We start from the raw sequence: 24,110 nt of genomic DNA, 5'->3' as shown, positions 1-24,110 counted from the left end.
TGGTGGCTTCTGTGCCAAGGAAGTCCCTGGCTGCCCTGATGGATAAATCAACACCCACTTAGACTGCAGCTAAGTGTAACCCAGACAATGGGAACTGCCTGAAGCTTCAGAATCTGAAGGTTTTGTTTTTGAATGAGGTTTTCGAACATCCACATGAAGGTTTCTCAAACTCAGCTGCTGTCCACAGACAAAGCTGACTTGGAGTCCCCATGCTCCTGCTCTGAATGGAGCCCACAGCCAGCATGCAGGTGGGTCAGTGCTAGACATGAGTGCTGATCCAGAGTCAACGCATCTACATTGAGAAGTCCTTGAGCACATTATGTCCAGCATCTATTGATTCTTCTAAAGAGCCCTGACAGTAAGGCTAGCTCCATATGGACAGCTTATCACACAATGCACCCTAGATATTGTAGAGTAAGCTATATATGACATCAACACTTGAAACTTTTTTTTTGAGACTTGATAGAGAAGCAGAGAATGCCTAAGTAGCCCTAAAAGCTACCACTGCTGGACAACAAAAATTTCATATACACAAAGCTAGACACACAGGAAATTCATGCTTTCTTTTGGAAGACTTGGAAGATACCAAGCAGGTGTTATCACAAATACCAAGTAATTTAATTACAACATACAGGTCTGGTCCTAATGGGTACCTAAGGCATCTGATAACTTACCATAAACTGTCCCACATAATTACATTTTTTGTCATTTTTGGAGAAACTATAAAATTGGTACAAAAAGCAGACTTTCACAGACAATTATTACCAATGATAACTGGATAGCAAATTATTTCCTTGATAATAATGGAAAATTAGGTTGAGAAATACAATTTACTGAATTGGTAGACATACTCAACTAGCATAACAGAATCACATTGAACATATACTCCTTGCATGGGAAGTTTCATCCTAGAGAAATAGCATGCTATTTATTAGTAAAACAGTGTAGCACTAAAAATACTATACAACTGATGGGATTTGGGATTCATTATCATCGCACTGTTCCACAACACTTCTGCAGGCATAAATTCTTACCAATGTGACAAAATAGGGTTTATAAACTATGTCTGTCTGTTGGCTGAGGGGTGTTCAGTCTGTCAGTAAAAAAAGGGTACATTGTTCTGTTCTTTTCCATCGTGAAACTGCAATGCAGATCTGTCTCAAAAAATATATGCTGATTCTGAAGTCTTAGTGGTTTTGCATCCAAGCCTCATTTGTACCCTTACTCTGCAATAAAGTGCATTCAAAGTGGTGCATTACTCCACAGCCAGAGTTGATTTCCATCATTGCATACCCATTACAATGACATTTCTGCTAATTCAAGCCAAATTAAGTCTCCCTGCAAGACAAAAGACTATAAATTTCTAAAACGGGAGGGACAGATTTTGTTTGCTGAGTGCTACTTACTCTGTTTTCTCAGCTTCATTGGGGATATAATCATCTGACTTTGCATTAAGCCACTGACACATCCGAAACAACATCATCAAGATAGCAGCATTTTATTCACTGATGGATAATAGCCTTTGTGCTCAAAAATACTATCTATGTTTTATTTGGACAACAGTTTCATAAATATTTTTATTTGCAATTTTACTCAGCAGACTACCAGGCTTTGGTTAAGGTGTATAAACACGCTAACAGCCCTGCTCAGTACTGCTTAACCCTTGTAGAGAAAGTCTACAATCATAATAAACAATACCTCTGTGATAATATCTCTGTGAAACATCTAATGTGGACTGGCACTGTATCAAGAGATCTTCAGCCACCCCAGCCTGGTGCTTTGGGAGGAGAGTGTTTTTCAGAGGCATTTGGCACCTGTGGGTCCAGAGACACAGTTACTAATATCATCCAAATTTCTGCCACCAGTCACACCTGGTCCTTATTTGCAAGAACTTCCCTTGTGAAGGTTTGGCTTATGAAGATACTTTGTTTTTTTCTTACGTGTGGGCAAGCTAAACCATTTGCTATTCAGTAGCTGATATTTATTCCTTTGTTTAACCCCTATTCTTGCACTTCTTTGGAGTTGGAGATTTTTCTTTGTGAGATGACCAGAATAAATAGTTTTCCCTGTTACTCTATTCTCTAATACTCTAAATCAAGTATTCAGATAAAATCTATTTCTCTTTCTTTTTTTTTTTTTTTGAGCTTTTGTTCCTTTCTGAAAGCTTATTCACCCCAATGCAAAGGAGTCCCCAATAACGAGGGTATTTTCCTTGCAACAGACCTCTTTAAGACATTAGCAGAAAGGTTTCTGGTTGTTTTCATTCATTTTCAGTGCTCCAAGGACTCAGTCATAGTCCAGTTAAAAGCTGTGGGCAAATCTCCCACTGATCACAGCAATGGTCACACCTTACTTGCAGTGATACCCCAAAGTGACAGGGTTGGTTGCACAATTCAGACTAGTTACATGCTGACTAGTCATATCCCTTCTGAGGTGTTGAATCCCTGGGGATCATCCAGGATTTTATTAGTGAGGAAAAGCAGCTGATATGTCCCTTTAGATGCCAACAGAAGTGAGCTGAGACTGAGAGTGGAAAAAATGTAAGCAGCGAGCAAAAGCCTTTGGACAGCTGTGGTCTGAGGAATGCAAGAGGCTGCAGATAAAAGCAAGGAGGGAGCAAGGAGGAATGCGGCAGGTGGGGAAGGGAGGGGCAGAGAAAGCCAAAGAGAAAGCTAGGAAAAATGATCCTCAGCATTGCTTGAGTAGTACCACCAGTCATCTCTAGAATCCATTTGGTGTTGGAAAGCATTCTTCAACTTCCCTCCTGCCTGCTGTCTGCATGCATAACTTTATTAATTACCTAAATGTTTGTACATAACTTTGAAGCTGGAGAAGGCCATCCAAATAAAATAAAGTAAGCTGCATTTGCAGCTGGAAAAGAATAAAAATTCCTTTCGTCCAGTTTCAGTGATTTCCACTACAGTAGAGATTCTGAAAATTAGTTTCTACTTTAAACAGGAATCTAAGAGCTTTTATCCTGAAAAATATATTGTGATTCCTGCTAGCAGAAACAAGTATTCTACAAAATCTTTCATCATTTGTCACCAGGAGATACATCACTCACTATGAAAGAACAAGAGGTTAAAGAAGTTTCGTGAAGTTTAGTATTTCTTGAAACATGTCCTCAAAAGAAAACTTGGTTTTGCTAAGAAGAAAGAACATTTTGTCCTGCTGTTAAGGCCATCTCCTAATAAGCTTTGTTTTTATTAGAACTGGTATTTTTTAGGGGAAAAAAAATGAAAAATTCAGAAATTTCCATTTGGAAAAGTGAAGGACTGGGAACAGTATGTATTCATCATGTTGTATTTTGTCATTTTCTCTGTATATCTATCTTATTATTGTTGTGGGAATGCAGAAAAATGCTGATTCCCTGAACAAGAGGCTGTGTAAATTCTAGTTATGACTGCACGACTAAACCTTGTATAATCAGAAGCAACTTTTTCTTCCTTCCTGCATTTTGCTTGAGTTCTTGCCAAAAATGCAGCTGCCTGTCCTTACAAAATCTACATTAATTCTCCTTTTTGTTTGAACTGGTATGATACATGCTCTGCAGTCCAAAGCCTGTAGTTCTTTCATCATTTTGGACACTTATTGGGGTATTTGAGTGCTTCTCCCACTTCTGTGGTGATACGAATTTCACTGAAGCACTAGAAAGCACAAAATCACTTTGATGCCTGTGTTCACTAGAGTGTGTTCCTCCAAAGCTGAGGCTGCCACATGCCTGTCAGGTTCTCCAGAGAAAGTTAGGAAACCACGAGGACACTCTGAATAACAGTGACTATGGGATACCCTAAGCCCGCTAAGTTTCCTCATTAAGGTCAAAGCTTTCCATTCCTGAGTATTGCCTTCAAATTCCATGGCAGACACTGGAGTCTTTTCATTCTCTATATTAAGAAAGATGCCTTCCCATCTCACACTGGGATAACACTCCCCAAGCCAGCCTATCAAGTACAGGCCTGCCCAAAGAATAAAGCTCAGTGAAGCAAATGATCCAAAAATCACACAGGTAATTTACAGCAAGGCTAGACCTAGAACTCAAGAAACCTCATGCCTGCCTGCACTCTACCAGACTGCCCTTTCCCATGGATTTGTTTATGGACATGTTATCTGAACCTCTTGCACTTTCAAAAAGGTCCCTCAAAAGTGCCCCTGGAGAAACTCAGAGCAATCTTCGTTGCAATCTTGCAGGATGCAACTGACTGACACCTCGGTATGCTACCACTACATGCATTTCAATTCATCAGTCATCTGTCCTTGCTGACAGGTGTAAGACAAAAAGCTTTGGAGACATGTTCCACAGAACATGGATTCTACAATCTTGTTGAAGGTGTCCCTGATCACTGCAGGGGGGTTGGACTAGATGACCTTTAAAGGTCCTTTTGAACCCAAGCCATTCTATGATTCTATGATTCTAAGAATCATTCAGTTTGTGAAATCTATGTCACAGGAGTTACATGCTGTTGGTTCTACTCCTTAAGGTGACTAGTATAACTGTGAAAAGGATCTAATTGAAATTAGTTGATTGTTGAAGGTTATCTACATATTTCGTGTACTGTGCTGAATTGTGGCTTAAGTGTGCTCACCTTGTTGTATGATACGATAAATACCAATCACAGAAAGGTAGGGGTTGGAGGGGACCTCTGCAGATCATCTAGCCCAACCCCCCTGCCAAAGTGGGTACAGCTAGAGCAGGTTGCCCAGGACTACGTCCAGGCAGGTTTTGAGTATCTCCAGCAAAGGAGAGTCCACAACCTCTCTGGGCAGCCTGTCCCAGGGCTCCATCACCCTCACAGTAAAGAAGTTTTTCCCCATCTTCAGATGGAACCTCCTGTGTTCCAGTCTGTGCCTGTTGCCCCTTGTCCTGTCCCTGAGCAGCAATGAAAGAAGTCTGGCCTCATCCTCTTGACACCTGCCCTTTAGGTATCTACAGGCATTGATAAGATCCTCTCTCAGTCTTCTCTTTTACAGGCTGGACAGACTCAAGTCTCCCAGCCTTTCCTCATAAGAGAGATGCTGCAGTCCCCTAATCATCTTTGTAGCCCTCTGCTGGCCTCTCTCCAGTAGTTTCTACTCTTTCTTGAACTTTGGAGCCCAGAACTGGACACTTCCTATGGAAGAACCAAAGCAAAATGGCAGTGTGCCATTGAAACCACTTCTGTGGCAAGGGTCTGTTCATTCCATTTCACTGGCATCCTCTTCATCATATATTCAGGATTATTCTAGTTTTCAGAAGATTCTATGTTTTGCTCTACATATCATCACATCCATTTTTTTCCAACAGTCCGATTGATTTTAAAAAAAATATTGTTGAGATGACACCTCACCTACAGTTTGGATGCTTTGGTAAAAATCTTATGTTTATTGTTTATTTATAGAGGGCAACAACATTAGAGGAAACAATATTTGCAATGACAAAGCTCAGCAGTGACTGTTTCCCACAACTGCTTATTTTTACAAATGCCCATCATCTCCTCCTTCAACCTGCTATTAGCAATTGTAAGATTTTTAAGGTTTTCCTGGGACATTAAATGCAACTGCCAAACCTAGTTTACAGAATTATGATTTCCCCCCCCCCTTTCTTTATATTTGTAAACACAAGGGCTCCAAATAAAAAATACAGCACGCCCTTTCTTTCACTGGCAAACTCAGAAGGCCATGATCCTGTGATAAAATCCCTCTCTACCCCAGAGAATACTGAAACTTTGTCACAGCATGAGTATTTCCTGGAACCTTTTTTAAGTACAGAAATAAACAAATTTCCCATGGAAGTTTATTCAACTGCTATTCAAAGAACATGAACTCATATAGTTGCTTCTTTCCAGTACTGTGCTTCTAACTCACGTAAACACCATGTTCTTACTTCACATTGTGGGAAGCCCAAATATTATTACAATAAAGAAGGCAAGCCAATAGGGAGCATGTACTACCATTGGTGATGACTTCCCTGGTAAATATCATACTATTTCCAGAGTAATAGCAGATAACTCATCAGAAGTACTACATATTCTTGTTTATAGAATACTGCAAAAACTGGCAGGTTTTTAAATTGCTGTTAACAGACACGTAAGTTCACAGGATTTGGAACACATGCTCTGATATAGTGAAATTCAATAACCAGAGATGTTTCTCCTGCTAGTGTGAGATGTAGAACCGGGGTCAACATCTTTTCAAGTGCAATGTGCCAGACTACTCTTTTTTTCCCAAACGAGCAGCTAAGTGCACTGGAAGGAGCTCAGTGGGAGCTAGGAAATACAGCCTCTGAAAGGGATGATGCAGACAATAATTTCTCCTCTTTGTGAGGCAGGGACATCTGAGCCCTGAATTCAGGAAAGCCACCAAATATCCTGTCAGGACTCTGTAGCCCCTGGTCTTTATACCTGAGTGACATTCAGGATCTACCTCTCCACCACCTTTGGCACCTGTGCCATATGTTGTCAACCCTTGCCACAGATTGAAACATTTCAGCCATCATGCAGATATCTTTCTCTTCAATAGTGCAAAGTACCACTTGAACCCTCTAGGCCAGTGCTGAATCCTCTCACATGTGTATTAAATTTTCATTGCACCAGCCACACTGAAGACAGTGAGATTATTCATAACCTGAAAATGAAGCATATATGTTATTGTTTGAAGAGCATCAAGCACACATCCATGCTGATCTTCTTGATTCAGCAACTTGGTTAAACCTCTGCTTAAAATTTATAGGAAGAGGCCATGTATATGTTTGGCTTTGAGTACTTAAGCTTTACACGCTTTCCTGAATAAGGATGTACATGTGCATGTTTGCATGGATTTACTTTCTTCAGAAAAGTGCCCAGACCAGGTGAAATAAAAACCACATGTACATATACAAAATACTAACACAAGGATTTTCCATTTGAAGCAACATGTACTCCTCATGACAAACTGAAATGACATTTCTAATTATTATATTTGGTATTTCTATCATACTGCTTGAATGGTCTTCATGGTATTGACAGAGAAGAGGTAAAAAAAAATAATTGCACATTTAAAATGATGATGGTTAGAAAAATAAAAAAGCTGTAAGGAGTAGAAGACTGACCTCACCTTTGTTCAGGAAACAATGCTGTCTAGTCTAAACATATTCCAGTATCTAATTCCCTCCTTGCTAATCTCTTACTTTTTCTAACTACCAAACCATAAAAAATGAAACAAAAGGGGAACTGGACTAGACTGTGACATTCACAAAATCATACATTTTTACCCCTCCAGTACTTTTCCACAAGGTTTTGGGAAGAAAGAGGTAGAATTTAATTGGCTGTAGTGTCAAGTCAATGGTCTTGTACAAAACAGTGCTATACTGCACCTAATAAGCTTTCATTAAAACTCTTCTGGTTAAGGTGGTACCAGGTTGCAAATTGATCATAAAAGTGGTTCCATTAGTCTCAGTGCTCTGACTATCCTGGGAGCTCCAGATGTGCCAGCAAGAATCCTGAAGAGGTTCCAGGTGTTTCTGGCTACCTCATTGCTCTGCTTCTGATCTGCAGAAAACATACAGCTGTAGGCAATAGGAACAACTAGTGATATAGCTGACTGGCAGAGGGAAAGACTGAAAACCAGTGAGGGAGCAACAGTTGTGCTTTAAATAAGCAGTATTTGTACAGATGAATAACAACATAAATATATGTGGTTTTTAAGAGAGAGATTATGAGTTTTTAAAAATAAAGGTCCTACTTATAATGAGGTTTACATCATCCTGTCAAGTACAGTGAACTGTGCATTTGTGCCCTGTACTTTGACTATTATATCACACAAGAGATATGTAAGCTACATAAGAAAGACTGGGGTGCATTAAAAAGAGTGTGGCCAGCAGGTCAAGGGAGGTTCTCCTCCCCCTCTACTCTGCCCTGGTGAGGCCACATCTGGAACACTGCATCCAGTTCTGGGATCCTCAGTTCAAGAGTACAAGAGATATGTAAGCTACATAAGAAAGACTATTTTTCTTCTTGAAGTATTATTTTTCAAAGAAAAGATAAAGCTCTTCCTCTGTTATTTGCTGAATAGGTTAGAAATCTGTAACATAATTTTGTAGTTTTGCTTGTAGCAACTTTATGTGTAAATCTGTAATCCACAAGCTTACAAACTTCTAGGCTTTATACACATAATTCATTCTATTAAAGGCAGTGGAACTGCTGATTTCCATGAAAATGAAGTGTATATATATAAGAATTCACACAGAATTGTGATCTATCCAAGCTGGAGGAATAGACTGACAGAAGTTTTATGGAACTGAACAAGGACAACCTCAAATCCCTGCACTTGGGAAGGAATACCCCCTTGCAGTGATGCAGACTGGGGACTGACAGCTGGGGAGCAGCTCTGCAGTAACCATGAGATGATAGAGTTCAGAATCTCATGTGGGGGTTATAAACCAATAAGTAGGGTTGCAACCCTGGACTTTAGGAGAGCCAACTTCGACCTCTTCAAGGACCTAATTGAGGGTATCCCATGGACTAGAGTGTTATGAGGTCCTTTCCAGCCCCCACCATTCTGTGAAAAGCCCTGAGGGTCCTGGTGAGCAGCAAGATAAGCATGAGCCAGAATCACCCTGGCAGCAGAGAGGGTCACCAGCCTCCTGAGCTGCATTAACAGGAGCAGAGCCAGAAGATCAAGGATACACAGTAGTGCATGGCAGGAGGGCGAAAGCCAACAGGTGTAAGCTGGAACAAGACAGTTTCAGCCTGAACATACAGAAAAACATCTTGACTGTGAGGACAGTTGCCAAAAGAGGTTGTGCTGTCTCCATCCTTAGAAGTTTTCAAGAGTGGGGAAGATAGCTACTCAAACATCATGACTGACCCTGCTTGAGCAGATGGCTGGATGAAGAGATATCCTGAGGTCCCTCCCAACCTGAATTTTCCTCTTTCCAAGGTCACACCATTTTACGGGACTGAGAACTCAGTTGTTTGTGCTTTTGGAAAGAATGCAGTACAGAATATTTATTCAAAGTACACGACCTATTAATCAGTTTTACTTAAGTGCAATCAGGCCCATATAACTAAAGACACCACATTTTTCGCCCCTCCCCTCAGTACCATAACTTTGTTTGAACTAGTGGTCTCCTGAAGTGGCCAATATAACAACTTCTTCTTGGAAGCTTAAGAGTACCCTCTGCTGGTTTAACACAAAAGTTGTGAAAATCTGCAGCACAACCTACTAAAACAGCACTGCAGCACTACTCCTTTCCCAGAACAGCACAGCTGTGCATCTCTGCATGGGGCAAACAGCTGTGCACAGTAACATTTATCATCTACAAAGCGAATGCTTGAAGCAACATCTCACCATGCCTGCCACAGAGCTCTCCTTCCCAAACAGGAATTCCAGAGCTGTCATCCCATCAGGATGCCTGCCTTGTCAAATAGCCTGTCAAACACCATCTGCATGAAGAGCTTCAACATAAAATAAAACTTATTCTGGGGACCCTCTGTTTGTTTTGAACATGAACAGTGTGCAATGAATTGATAACAGAATTAGGTCCTAAAAGACGAACAGCTTGTGTCTTAATGACTCATCTTTCTCCCTTGTGAGCTCATGGGAAGAGTTTATCCACCTTCTACAGCTCACACTGCAGTCAAATTTGTTGCAAAGTTGACATGAGGTAGGAAGAATTTATTTTAGTCACTGTATATATTATGCATATTGAAAAAAACCACAAAGTTATGAAGTACTTCAATTAAAATGTGTTTATCTATACTACGGCACACAAGTCTATATAGACCTACCTATGAAAGTATTTCTTTATAAACATAAGTATTTAGATGTGTAAATGAAAAACTTAGTCGAGATACACATTATCTTTATTTCCTAAACCTGATTACTAAGGAGAAGCTGCTGCTTCAGTTCAGGCTCTTGGACAAAATTAAAGAGCTCCAAGAGTTTGCCACTGATGGTGGATACCACACCACCCCTTTCTGGTGGCTGTTTCATACACCTGATGACTTCTCACATTCCTTCTCCATTCCTGGTGATGTGTGATCTTCGTATTTGCAACACTGAGCAGTGACAGCTAACTTTGCTGTTACTTGATAAATAAATGAAAAAATAACTTTCTTAAAGTATGTCAAAGTTACTGAGGGGACACACTCATGCAGTAAAAATTCTGAGGTTCCCGAGAGCAAGGTAAAGTTGATTTTAGCACTGAAACTACATGTTTCATTGCTGCCAAGAGTTATGGCTACCCCTCTCCTTTACAAAACTGCATTTCATATGAAAATGTCAGCTGTTGTTACGTTTTTCTAAATGGTAGTTTCTGTCCTTCTTTGCTTCAGTGCTTTAAAATGTGACATCACCTACTCCAGGAACCAAAAAAATTGAAAGTGAACTAAAAATCTGCATATTCTTTATGTTAAATGTCAAAGATGAGCCTCTGTTCCCTGAGTCTCTTCCTCTTCCACGTTTTGAAACGCAAAGACCTCACACAGGAACATCTTTTGTGTCTGTGTATTACCTCAAACAAATGAGGCCATGATCACAGCTGCATGCAGAATTCTTATTTATTCTGCTGGTCATTAAAAAGAATTACTACCAAATGAGCACCTGACAATATGTTCCAACAGATAAAATAATAGGGAATGATGGAAAAGACATTACCTCAGCAATTTTGTAATTTGACACTGCATTTCCAAATGGCACAGAGAGAATTATTCCATACTGGAAAAGGAAGAATAAGATGACCCACGAGGTCTCTCCTGTTACAATACTATTCAGACATCCCTTTTTGGGTAGGCCTTTTTATCTATTAAAAAAAACCCAAACAAAAAACCCAATATGCAGGCTACTTAATTTTTTTTTTTTTTTAAAGTGTGTGTTCCTCCTTCCTTCTCCTCCTTTATTTAAAAAGTCAATCTTTTTTTAAAAAAACCCTAAGAAATACTAAAGAAAAACAATGTATTTTTTAAAAAATTAGAAACAACTTACACGTTTTGAGGAACTGCACTATGAACTCGTCTCAAAGATTGCAAGGATGGTCACAAGATCAGAGGGTCCTGAAAACCCCAACTTGTGAAAACATTCTGCCCAGATATGTCCCTGACCCAAGCATGCAGCAGTTGCTGGGGGACACACATGTGCCGTTGCCATGGGAACCACAGCCCTCAAGGGGGTATTTAAGATGGACCTGCACGGGCAAGTTTTGAGGGGGGGGAGATGATGACCACCTGACTGCACCTCACCTCACCACCGCCAGAACAAGCCGCGTCTGCGACTGCTCATCTCTGTGTCTCTGAGGAACTGAGACCCCCTTGCACCCCCATCACCATTGCCTCATCGCAGGACCCGTGGTGGTGGCTATTCTTGTGGCCCTATCCCGACGGCTGGTTTGATTTCCATCTTTGTTCCATCCTATCTCATCACTATTCTCTTTATTACTACTTCTTTTTGTAATAAAAGATATTCTGGGTGTACAGCATTTGACCTCGTTTGTGTCTTAATCTGGCTCTTGGAATCACATCAAAACCCTCCCAACCCAATCGGATCGGGACATTTACATGATCCCAACAACAGATCGGGTCACAGGCACACAGAATGGGCAAGAATAACAGGATCCAGACTAGATTCCTAGAAGACACTGAAAAAAATTAATGTGAAGTAGCACTGATAGAATTTAAGTTGCCTTTTCTTTTTTCTTCAAGGAAGATAAATATGCTCAGTCCAGTTATGATACCTGTTCAAAAAGAGTACAGAAAGTACTGGGTTTATGAGTTACTGTATATATAACCTAGCAAAATGATAGATACTACACAGACATTACAGATTTGCAAAGCATGAAGTATCACGACCAAAGCATCCATAATAATTTCTCAAATATGCTTAGAAATAAACCAATGCCACAGACATAGCAGCCCCAAGATGTGTTTAAAGATGACTGTTCCCATCATCAACAAGCTTAACTTGAGCATCCATCTTACAGTTAGCACGAAATCAAACTTTCTTCCTTTTTTTTCCTGTCTTGGACTAACTGTGCCCTGTGAATACAAAAGAATTTAGCAAAAGAATGTTTCTCCTAGCTGCACAACTTTCCAGCTACTACTCATGCAGTTTCTGCGTTACTAGAGGATGTAGAGGTAGATGTGGATCCGATATATAAAATGCTACGATGCAAACTGGGGAATGGGTGAGGATTTGGGCATGACTCCATTTAACAAAAGCAAACCAAAAAGATGATCCTCAGCCCCAAAGAGCCTATAGTCTCCTTACTGAAGAAGGCTAAATTAGGAGGGTCAAATCGAAAAAAAAGCATCATTAAATAGAGAGACATTTTTACATCAGTGACAGATCAGCTACTGTAACCAAAGGGCTCCTTAGCTATATCCACAGCAAATGAAAGACGACAGAAAACATGAGCTCACTGCTGTGGGTGGGAGACCAGGTGACAAAGGACACAGAAAAGGATAAGGTACTCAATGCTTTCTTTACTTTGGTCTTTACTGTTAAGATTTGCCTTCAGGATTTGCAAGTCCGTGGAAATGTTTGGAACAACGAAGATTTACCTGGAGGAAAATCAGATCAGGGAACATTTAAACAAGCTATACAGACAGTAAGCCCATGGGGCCTGATGGGATGTACCCATGAGTGCTGTGGAGACTAGCCAAGATTATTGCAAATAATAGATTCTAGATCATCTTTGGAAAGTCATACTGATCTGAAAAGGTTCCTGAGGATGTGAAGAAGGCAAGGTTGTCAAGTCTCCATTCCTGGAGATATTAAAAACCCAAGTAAACATGGTCTTGAGCAACAAGGTCCTGCTCTAGCTGACCCTGCTTTGAGAAGGGTTGTTGGCCTACGCAGCCTCTGAAGGCATATTCTACCCTCAACTATTCTGTGATTTTGTCATCTCGGAAATTCATCTGGCTTACATTCTTGGCAGTGGCAAAGCTCAGTTTTGGCCAAATGGCAGAATGAGTTCTGGCTGCAGCAAGTGGAGGTGTGGAAGAGTTAACTGTGTCTCAGGCATATACAGGAGACAGGTCACTAACTTCCTGACAGTCCAACTTTAATGGACAACCAGAAATGGTATAATCAGGACCTGCAGCTCATGGTCATAATACATACTAGCAAAGCAATCTGATGCTAGGCCAGGCCAGGCTCAGCTTAGCTCAAGGCACAGGACATTGGACTGTGCCAGCAGTAGAGTGGGGAACAGTGAGTACTTTCATGTCATCACACTCTCTGCTATCTGGACTTCTATATTCCACTCTAGGAGCCCTGCACCTACTAGGTGTGAGCAGGGTGCCAACAATAGGTGTAATCTGTTCTAACAGCAACTATCAAACAACTCAGTCAGACTTTTGGCATCTACATTCTAGATAGCCAAAGCTAAGCAAGCTAGATATGTACTCTTAGCCAAAAACACCCCTCAAACATACCCCACCCAGGACATGAATGACTCAGACTTTTTAATTCCTTCTACAGAACTTGGGTGCATGAATCACCATCAGGAAGTTACATCTACAGGTAACAGATACTAGCTTTCTAAAAAGTCAGACTTTTGGCATCTACATTCTAGATAGCCAAAGCTAAGCAAGCTAGATATGTACTCTTAGCCAAAAACACCCCTCAAACATACCCCACCCAGGACATGAATGACTCAGACTTTTTAATTCCTTCTACAGAACTTGGGTGCATGAATCACCATCAGGAAGTTGCATCTACAGGTAACAGATACTAGCTTTCCAAAAACCAAAATAACCCCCCCCCAAAAAAAAAACCACCCCCAAAACAAAAACAAAAACCCCTGCATACACCTAAAAGAGCACACTTGCATGAGCTTACTCTTTTCTTTTGATGTGTGGTACCAGATGTAGCCTTGCTCATCTAGTTGTTAGTTAACCAAGCGGTTAGAACACTCTCAGAAAGCAGGATAAATAAATTCAGGTCTAGGTCTCTTACCTTCCCCAGATTATCCCAGGAGATTCCTCTGCCTTCTAGAATCTTGGTTTAAGAGGTCTAGATTCAATGGGACTAACAGCATCTCTCCTCCTCTCCCCCAAGAAATTCAACAAAAAAAGGGTAACAAGGATATGCCTGTCTTCTCAACTACTTTACTTGTTGCCATGTGTGCTACAAAGAACAACCAGTAGAGTAGAAATTGTTTTAACATTCCAGTCTTGCAAGAGAAGTATTAACTTGAATAACTTTTAAAAAAGTTAAAATCAAGACAAAAAGGCTACAAAAAGAGGTCTAATAACATTTCGAAGGTACTTTCAAGTAAGAAAGAAAAAAAATCTAATATACTAGTGCAAGAAAGACTACTACATCAGCATCCATTAAAATTTAATTCTAAGTGAAATATGAGGAAAAAAATGATCCTTGCAAACATATTTGAGCTCTATCTGCAGATCATCTTTGGATTAACATTGGAACTGAAACCAGAAAGTCAGACATAGTGTGAAGTTGCTGAAAAAGATGAGGAAAATTCCATTTTGATCCAAGGAAGGAATAAAAAAAAAATAAAAAATAAAAAATAAAAAAAGCACAAAGACAGTTCCTTTGAATAACCTCAGAAATTTCCTCTCAGAACAGATAAAATATAATCTCGGAAAATAACCCACAGCAGACTGATAGACAGCAGTAAGGAAAGGTGGGGTACCAGGAGGTCAACTAGGACCATTATGGAGAACTGTCTTTTATATTATTGTTATATATGATCCAGGACTGCTTGGGGGTTTTTTTTAATTTATTTTTTTCCTCCCCATGCTTTCTTTGCAACTAGTGACTTGTTAAGGGAAACCTGAACTATGCCTAACCTTGTGCTGTATTAAGAATGGTCTGAAAGCAACCTGAAGAGCAGGGTACACCTTGATTATCAGAGAGAACTGTCTTGACGTATGCACATTGTGCTGCACACACTGAGAGCTTAACACTCAAAATGTGATTTAGGGATTTTCACAACTCTTGGTTGTTTTTCAACTTGCAAATGTCAGTTCAAAGGCTAGCAACGACAACTGCTTGACTGAAGAGTACCTCTCCCATACATACTAGGACAACATATGATCAGTCCTCGTCAACTATAAAAGGAAAAATAGCGTTGTGTTTGTACAATACACTTCATAACTTACAGTGATCTGTGTCCTGATCTTGTCTATAACCTATGGCATCTCTCCTGAGAAAGAGAATAGTGATTTGAAACCTTTCAGGTGATCTCTGACTTCCCGAATTACCTAAATCATTGGGTTATTCTGCAAAACAGTCTTCTTTTACCCTATTTATGAATATAGGGTATATATGTATTATTAGATAGGGAACTTCTGGACAGAGTCCAGCGGAGGGCTACAAAGATGATTAAGGGGCTGAAGCATCTTTCTTATGAGGAAAGACTGAGAGAGCTGGGTCTGTTTAGCCCGGAGAAGACTGAGAGGGGACCTTATCAATGTTTATAAATATCTAAAGGGCAGGAGTCAAGAGGATGGGGCCAGACTCTTTTCAGTGGTGGCCAGTGATAGCACAAGGGGCAACAGGCACAAGCTGGAACACAGGAGGTTCCACTTAAAACATGAGGAAAAACTTCTGTACTGTGAGGGTGACAGAGCACTGGAACAGGGTGCCCAGAGAGGCTGTGAAGTCTCCTTCTCTGGAGATATTCCAAACCCGCCTTGACGCTTTCCTCTGCGACCTGCTCTGGGTGAACCTGCTCTGGCAGGGGGGTTGGACTAGATGATCTCCAGAGGTCCCTTCCAATCCCTACCCTTCTGTGATACTTTGCAGAGAACTTAGTGTCTATGATGGGCATACTGGGAATTCACACCGAAGAATAAATTAAATATTACGTCCCAATGCTCAGATGAAAACATTTCAGCACATACTTTGACTCCTAAGCATAGACACTGAAGGACAGTAGTGGTATATATGCTGCATACTGCCTTCCTGACCCTGTTTAAAGCTTTAATTGAAACAGGCAGGTCTGTAGGTTTGCTTGTTCCCAGACTGTCTGTGGAGTCCAGCTATAACATACAAGAGAAGCTTGTTCTTTAAAGTGCCTAGATGGTACTGAATAGTGTATTTCCCATGGCAAAAAGTGCTTAGTCTTAGGTCAAGAAAGCCCAAAGAAGTACTAAGACAAACTAGCAAAAGGGATGCTGTTTTTAGTTTGATACCACACAGTATGAAGTTTACAAAATAACAGCTGTGAATCTAGAAGTTCAAAGTTCACCTTGGTACAAAAGTACCTAACCAACACTTCATTAATACACAAATCTTGGTTTTGGGGTATCTCAGACCACTTCTGAAGCATTTACCAACATATTCATATAGTTTAACATGAGATCTGTAATTCCAGACAACTCTAAATATGAAGTCTTGTACTACATAACCAGATCTCATTACAATGTAATGAAAAATGTAACGGGAACAGCTCAGTTTTTTAGCACTAAGCTGTTAAGACATACAGTAAAAAGCATTAATACCCTGGACTGGTTTGTTTCACACAAAGCACTTGACCTTCATTAACAGTTTCTGTTAACCTGTTTAAATTCTGCTCTCTCATCCCTTTCTTTCCGATTATGAGGGGCAAAATCCAAGCCAACTGTATGTCCAATCTTGACTCTATTCAAGGCAGAGGAAAAAAAAAATTCAATCAAAAAAAATTTTAGTTCCAACCTCTAAAATTAATACATCAATTACAGTCTGAAGTAGTAAAATGAAGATGTAGAATAAAACAAGAGGATTAACTCTTTAGAAACTCAGCACTGAGAAGGCACAAAGCAGTACCATAATGTTAAGTATTTATCAAATACGTAACTTGGTCAACATTCCTTCCGAGAAAGCTCAAAATATTTGAATTCACCTTTCTGGACCTGATTTCACAGAATCATAAATGGTTTGGGTTGGAAGGGACCTTTAAAGGTCATCTAGTCCAACCTCTCTGCAGTAAGCAAGGACATCTTCAACTAGATCAGATTGTTCAGAGCTCCATCCAGCCTGACCTTAAATGTTTCCTTGAATAGGGCTTCTACCACCTCTCTCGGTAAACTCTTCCAGTGTTTCACCATCCTCACTGTAAAAAGATATCTTCCTTATATCTAGTCTAAGTTTTATCAAGTTTATCCACAATAATTTAACGTAGAGCAATAGGTGCTAATAATTGGGTGGCAGGGGAATGGGATGATTGGAGAAAAAGATATTAGGGTCCCCCAACACGCAGGTACCACATCCATATGTTTCCTAGGGAACAACACTCTGATGATTCTACTGTGGTAATGGAAAGCTGAAAACATTATTCTCCGTAACTAAACAACAGTTTGGTTGTATCAGACTACTCTCATTACTTTTGCAGGTCAGGCTAGGAAGAATTTCTTCTCTTTCTTACCAAAGAAAAACCAAATTCTTAAAGTTTTTGTTTTTCATTACTTCATCTCAAAGTTGAGCTTAACTGGGAACAATCCAATTAGGGCTTTTTGCCCAAAGCTTGCAGAAGGAGGAAATGGAAAGCAAATGCTTCCATTAAGGTAGTTAAGAACCTCATCAGGTATCTCCTCGGAGTCCCAAATAACTTCAAGATAACTTAGAATAGCAAGTCCCCATATGAGGAAGAATTATTTCAAGCTTGAAGCATTAATAGAAGAGTTTGTACTGGAGAGACAATTCCATTAAGTACAAGTTGATGGTCCAAACAGAACTGACAATTCATGTTACTATAAACAAGGACCATTCAGACCATAATCTGGAACACCTGGGAGTGTCAATGACTGAGCAACAAAGACAAGCTACACTGCTGCAAGATCCTTAAGGCCTAATATTACCATAACTGGCTACACCTGTACTAAAAAAGTAAAGATCCTGGAACTGTATTCCCTGTGCTCCCCAAACTACCTACTTTTTCCTCCTTTTAATTTAGCACTTATTAAATACAACACCTACCCTACAACTTGAAAGATATGTGGCATATAGGCCCATCTCCAGCAAGCAGAGCTGAGAAAGCACAAAAGTTTTCATCCTCAGACTGGCAAATTAAGAAACATCTAGACATAATACCTGAAGGAAAGTAATTTAAAGAAAACTGTTACAGATACTTTAATACTCTTGGGAATTTAAACTACAGCACACAAGATCATCTTAGACAGCTTTTAACATAAGAATCCAACAGAGTCCTTTTTTGTACAATATTCATAAATAACTATTGCACATACAAATCCTACATGCACCGTTCACAAACTGAACTGTGACTTAGTCCGAACAAAGAAGTTTTCAAAAGTACAGAGGTGTTTGGCCTTCACTGCTCAACAGGTCAATCCTATTCACACCCTTTTTATTCCCACTTACCTCAGGGTAGTATTTATAACTTTTTCATAGCCAGGCTTAAAACATGCTCTTTTTAGCTGTATTCTGTAATCCCTCTATCCTTCCTGTATCCACTAGCACAATGTATTCCAAACTTCACTCACTCCCATCAGAGCTTCAAATACTGTACCTGGATGGTCCTGCAGAATACACCAATCTTAGCTCCTATACTTGCCTTTCAGCTCAAGAGACACACAAGAGACAACAAGATAAACTGACTGTAGTATACTTGCTCTGAAAAAGACAGGAAGCTACCAAATGCAGCAGCAGATTGAAAAGTCATATGTATGCCCCAATTCTGAGAGTATTTGTATATCAACTGTGAGCCAGTGAGTGCAGGTGTTAGCCAACCTTACTTTTCATCACTGTATAAACTAGTTCACATGCAAGTTATCTCGAAGAAAGACTTGTTTACCTAACTTTGGAAAGCTGTTTTAAGTTTGACATAATTCTTCCTTTAGAGGGAAGTGTGTACAGTTTGTTCTGTCCCCCTCACCCCCCATATACATTCCAGCACAACTGAGTGCTGCTGAACTGAAATACAGTGCTTACAAGGTTCTGGGTTTTTGTGGGGGTTTGTTGTTTTTTGGTGGGGGTTTTTTTGCGGGCTTTTTAAAATCTTTTTTCTTTTTTTCACTACCTAAATGAAAAACAGACATGACAACACAGCAAGGTATTAACATCTTAAAAAAATTTAAGGCATATTCCAACAAAATAAACTTTTATTGAATGCAGCATGAGGCATTCTGTTTTAAGGAAACAGTGCTTTCCCCAAAAAGAGATTCCCTTTGACAATTTCTAAAAACTGTATTTCAGTAACAGAATTATTTTTCATGTCAAGAACCACGAAACTTCAGTCTAAATTTTTCTTAAATTAAGAAGTGCAACAAAGTCCTTCCAAATTATGACAGTTTTCAGGAGGCACTAGAATGAGAAACCTGTAAATTGTTTACAGTTGCTGGATATAATGTTATGTTAATTCAAATTTTATACTAACCCATCTAGAGTGTTGTTCTTGAAGAATTATATAAGAAGTGGCATTTTCCAAATAAAGAAATGCATCTTAAAGAGCAGTTTATCACCATTTAAAAAGAAAAAAATCTTAACTGCAACCTGCATATTTAATGCCATTTCCACAGTATGCCATCTAGTAGAGGCTTAGTCCAATAATTTAAAACTTTAGATAGGAATGTCTTTTGGTTCTGAATGCAGATCATAAGTCATCATGTCCAGCAGGTGAAGGCTCAGTTGTTTCACTCTCTACTTCCTCTCCTGTGAAATTAAATACTATAATTAGAATACAACTGTATTATTACTGACATTAGGATTTTTTTAAAGAGAAACTCAAATCAACATAGTCATCAAGACTAGATAAGCCATAAAGCCATACAGAAAAGCTACTTGCACCATCCTCCTAGTTTAAGTTTATAATTTTTTTTTTTTTTACTAGATGCAAACAAAACATTTCAAATAAACTGGTATGATATTGTGAGTGGTAGAAAAAAGCAGCACAGCTATTTCTATTCTAAGCTTTGTTTTCAGCTATTTACAATGAACTTTCTCCTTTCCACATCACCTGTTGGAAGAAATTCTGGTATTTGAAAACAAAAAAAGCAAGTATTACTTGGAATTATTTTCTACAGTGCAAACTGCTCAGTTCAGATGTTAAAACAGCCTTTAAAAAAAGCAGAGGAATTTTATTATGTTGGTAAAAGCATTCATCTAAGAAAAAAGCTAAGATAATTTGTCAAGTGTTCAGTTTGCTTTTATTCTCAAAACGTCTGGCCGCATTAAAAAAAAACATAGTAACTGATATCCTGAGTTATCCCTGATATCTGCCCAGGGCAAGTACACAACTGATTTTTAAAGGACCAATAACAGTGAGTACTGAGAGTATAAGGTGTGAACTGAATAGTCTTGAGTTGCAATACTACATAGATCTTTACAACTTATTAGTACAATATGAAAAAGCAGTCCGGGGGGGTGGGGACAACACAAAAAAACCCCAAACAAGCTAAGAAGTAGAAAGAAAATAAAGGCATGAAACTGAGTGTCGCTCATCAATTCTCCTACACTCTTTATTGCAAATTAATCCTGTCTTTCATTCTGGAATTGCAAAAAAAGCGTAGGTTGAGTAATGAAACACTAATGAATGTAATTCTGTCCATACTGTGTCATACATCCTAGAGCAAATAACACTTGAATTTCTTGACTGAAGGCATAAGTCAAGCTAAACAGTTCTCTACTACTGAAAGATGGATATCTTCTCCATATTCACCTTCACACCAGCTCTGGCATTTTTCTGATCACAAAATGAATAAATTCAGCTTGCTCGTCCAGCAAAAAGAATTCTGCTTGATTTTTCTGAGATTTCAGTGAGTTAAAGCAGCTTTCATGCAATCAGATAAACCCTCAAGTCATAAATAACAATAAAGGAAAAAAAAAGTGGGGAGGAAAACCACCTCCTTTTTATGATAGCAGTAATTTGCTAGTTCACTTTATGTAACTAAGCCTGACACTTCAGTGACTTACAAACAAAACCCTGTATTAACCAAAAAAAATACCAACACAAGATCAGGACATTTAAAAAATTCCACTGTCTTTAAGCAAGAAAACAAGCATGCCAGAATGTGGCCTACACCACAAACTAGTTGATACAGACCACAGCTGTAGGAAGATGAGAAATCACACAGAAGAATTGACAAGTGACTAGACCCTTAGACAGAAACATACCTGAAAGTTGTCGATATAGCACATTTTTTAAAAATTTAATTGAAAAGTCACTTGCCTGTTTTTACAGTCTGAACACATGTTCCATCCTTATCTTCAAACCCTTCTGAACATACGCACTTGTAACTACCTAAAGTATTAACACAGTCTTGATTCTCTTTCACGCAGACCTTTTCAGGAAGGTTACATTCATCTATATCTAGAGATAGGACAGGGAAAGAAAGAGTCCACTGCTGTTATTTTGTGATGAATCTTATTTGTGCTCAGTCATATAAACAAAATTCTATTCGAATACAAAAAACACCGATGAGCAGAATGCTGCTGCAACAGACTTAACTTCTGCTAAAATATCTGTTACAGTTCTTCATGATTTACACTGTGTTTCAAGTTTATTCAAATAGCACTGGTTTTTTTGTTGTCTTGTTTTTTGGTTTGTTTTTTTTTTTTAATGTTTTGCAGACCCCTATGAGGGGAAATCAACTAAGCAAAAGCACTTGTCTTAATCTACTGAAGATTTTCCATAGCCATTTTCTATTTATGTCAAGTACAACTAAAGGGAAGGGAGCCTGTAAATACTACATCATCATAGTTAACAGCTACTTAAGATCGTGCATACCTTCTGCTCTTCCCCACAAAGAAACTCTAATTTCACTCTTTTTGCTATCATTTCACATGTTATAATTCACTATGAATTAATATCATTTGAACTTGGACATTAATGGATTAACAGAAAGACAACAGAATCAACATTGTGTTCCTCCCTTTCTGTTACAAAATTAATACAGATACACTTCCTAATGAAGTGGTAGATAACTGATAAGAGACTCATATTTGTTTCCAGAATGCACCCCAAAATACTTTGTTCCTTTTGTAGGAGTGTCTCACCTTTAAGCCCCGTCATGCATATTAGCTCAATAATATAAAGGAAGTTATAAAGAAAGTCTTTGCTGTTAATATCAGAATGACTGGGTTCATTTTGATAAGCTTGAAAACAGAAGCAAACACAAATGTACTTAACAGCTTTTCAGCATGGCTAACTGTGACGGAGTGAGCTAACTGGCGTTCTACCACGTACTGCAGAATCCACCAACCTGTACACTTCTCATCTTCCTTCATGTACCCAGATGCGCAGGTCTTGCACTTGTCAGAACCTTCCCCTGTGCAACCCACACAGCTGGCATCACACACTAAAGATTAAATATTTTAAGCAAAAAAATTCATGTATTTGAGGTTTAAAGTACGTACCACCCTTAAAGCCAGACAGCTTACCCACAAAAGAAATCATAGAATTATGGAATGGTTAAGGTTGGAAGGGACATTAAAGATCACCTAGTTCCAACCGCCCTGCAATCAGCAGGGACACCTTCCACTAGTCCAGGCTGGTCAAAGCCTCATCCAACCTGGCCTTGAACACTTCCAGGAAGGGAGCATCCACAACTTCCTTGGGCAACCTGTTCCAGTGTCTCACCAGCCACACAGTAAATAATTTATTCCTAATATCTAATCTAAATCTATCTTCTTTCAGTTTAAAACTTTTACTTCTTGTCCTATTACTACACTCTTTGACAAAGAGCCCCTCTCCATCTCTCCTGTAGGCCCCTGTCAGGTACTGGAAGGCCACTATAAGGTCTCTCCAGAGCCTCTTCTTCTGCAGGCTAAACAATCCCAGGTCTGGCAGCCTGTCCTCATAGGAGAGGTGCTCCAGTTCCTTGATCATCTTCGTGGTCCTCCTCTGGACCCACTCACTCAGGTCCATGTCTTTCTTATGCTGGGGGTCCCAGAGCTCAACACTGTACTCCAGGAGGGTTCTCACAAGAGAGGAGTAGAAATAACCAGAAATCACTTGCTTTTCCCATACAATAGGTCTAAAGCCTCATCATCCCCATGCCCAGTCAGTACTGGACTACATAAATGCCTGGTATCATGCCCTTTCTATCATTACCTCTTAAATTAGGATTATAAACAACAAGTAACATATAACAGCAGATTAAAAAGAAACCTTTGCATGAGAAAGATCCATCTGTGTTCAAACAATACTGGTGATCCTTGCAAGGAGAAGCAGCACACTCATCTAAATCTGAAAGACATAAAGTGACAAGTTACCTAAAATAGTAGCCATGATTAAATGGCCGGATTAATACTTAAATGTTAAGCTTTGAGATCTTGTAAGAACTGGCTCTCAGAAGCTATAAACTTAAACTGACTGCATTAAGAGTAATTGTTATAATTAGTTCAGGATCAGAGATGCAAAATGTTGACATAAAAGTAACCTGGTAATAAACACTGTTCTGTTCAGCTTAAACTTCTATTAACAAATCAAAACGGATCCTCAGAAGACGCTTTGTGAACAGATATATCAGAAATTCAAGAGCTCAAATTACAGAAAACTTCCAGAATGCTGCCATCCTTGTAATTTTCAAGTCACTGTTTTGTATGCATTTATGCTTTTTATGCAAATAGCATAACAAATAAGCAGACAGTATTCTTCTGGAATACTGCCGATTTCTCTACTCCTATATTACCAAGCTATGTAACTTTTTAAAGTGTTGAAAAAAAATTACACAAATGCACACACATATACTGCTTAGTTTTCTATAAAAGCAAACTGAAGAAAGCCAAGTTATGGTTAGGACCAGTCAAGCCGAAAACCAGTTCTATCTGGGAAGTTAAAACATGCTAGTCTTGTGATTTCAAGGAAAGGGCACAACAGTACTCACAACTACAGAAAACTGGACAGAGAAAGGTTATTTCAGTCTCCTAGCTGTCTATCTCATTGTGTTGCTGCAGACATCATTCCTACTGATTACTCAATTAATTTATACCTGATTGGTTGCAATGATTATTTGGAAAAAAACAGCTGTACAAAAGGCAATGCTGGAGCATCTTAAAAACACTCTTGGCGCATTCATGAGTTGCCCAAGCAGATACTGCTGGAGCAGTAATCCAAATCCTAGTTCTCATTAGCACTTTTAAAAAGAAGCAGTGTTCACATGATAGCTAAGATATTGTTTCCAGACATTAGGTTAAGGGTCTTTAACTGGTCAAACTCAACCATTTAAGCAGAATGTGTTACCCTCCTCCTAGTG

At 39.2% G+C, this 24,110-nt stretch overlaps 1 protein-coding gene across 1 annotated transcript in view; it reads right to left on the bottom strand.

Moving 5' to 3' along the window:
• Window positions 1-18,998: 18,998 nt before the first annotated feature.
• The window catches only part of LOC104527187 (CRELD disulfide isomerase 2), a gene marked incomplete at its 5' end in the record, with an annotated part of 11,096 nt that continues 5,984 nt past the window's right edge, over window positions 18,999-24,110 (bottom strand). The window contains 4 exons of the mRNA XM_029085660.1: window positions 18,999-19,566; window positions 21,083-21,223; window positions 22,116-22,211; window positions 23,024-23,101. Of these exons, the coding sequence (XP_028941493.1) occupies window positions 19,508-19,566; window positions 21,083-21,223; window positions 22,116-22,211; window positions 23,024-23,101 (374 nt within the window). The remainder of the gene's footprint in view (window positions 19,567-21,082; window positions 21,224-22,115; window positions 22,212-23,023; window positions 23,102-24,110) is intronic.

The sequence above is a fragment of the Antrostomus carolinensis genome, unplaced genomic scaffold (assembly GCF_000700745.2).
Source record: "Antrostomus carolinensis isolate BGI_N321 unplaced genomic scaffold, ASM70074v2 scaffold19166, whole genome shotgun sequence".
NCBI classification, from domain to species: Eukaryota; Metazoa; Chordata; class Aves; order Caprimulgiformes; family Caprimulgidae; genus Antrostomus; species Antrostomus carolinensis.
Note: the sequence above shows the minus strand (reverse complement) of the source record. Positions and strands in the feature narration are given on the sequence as shown.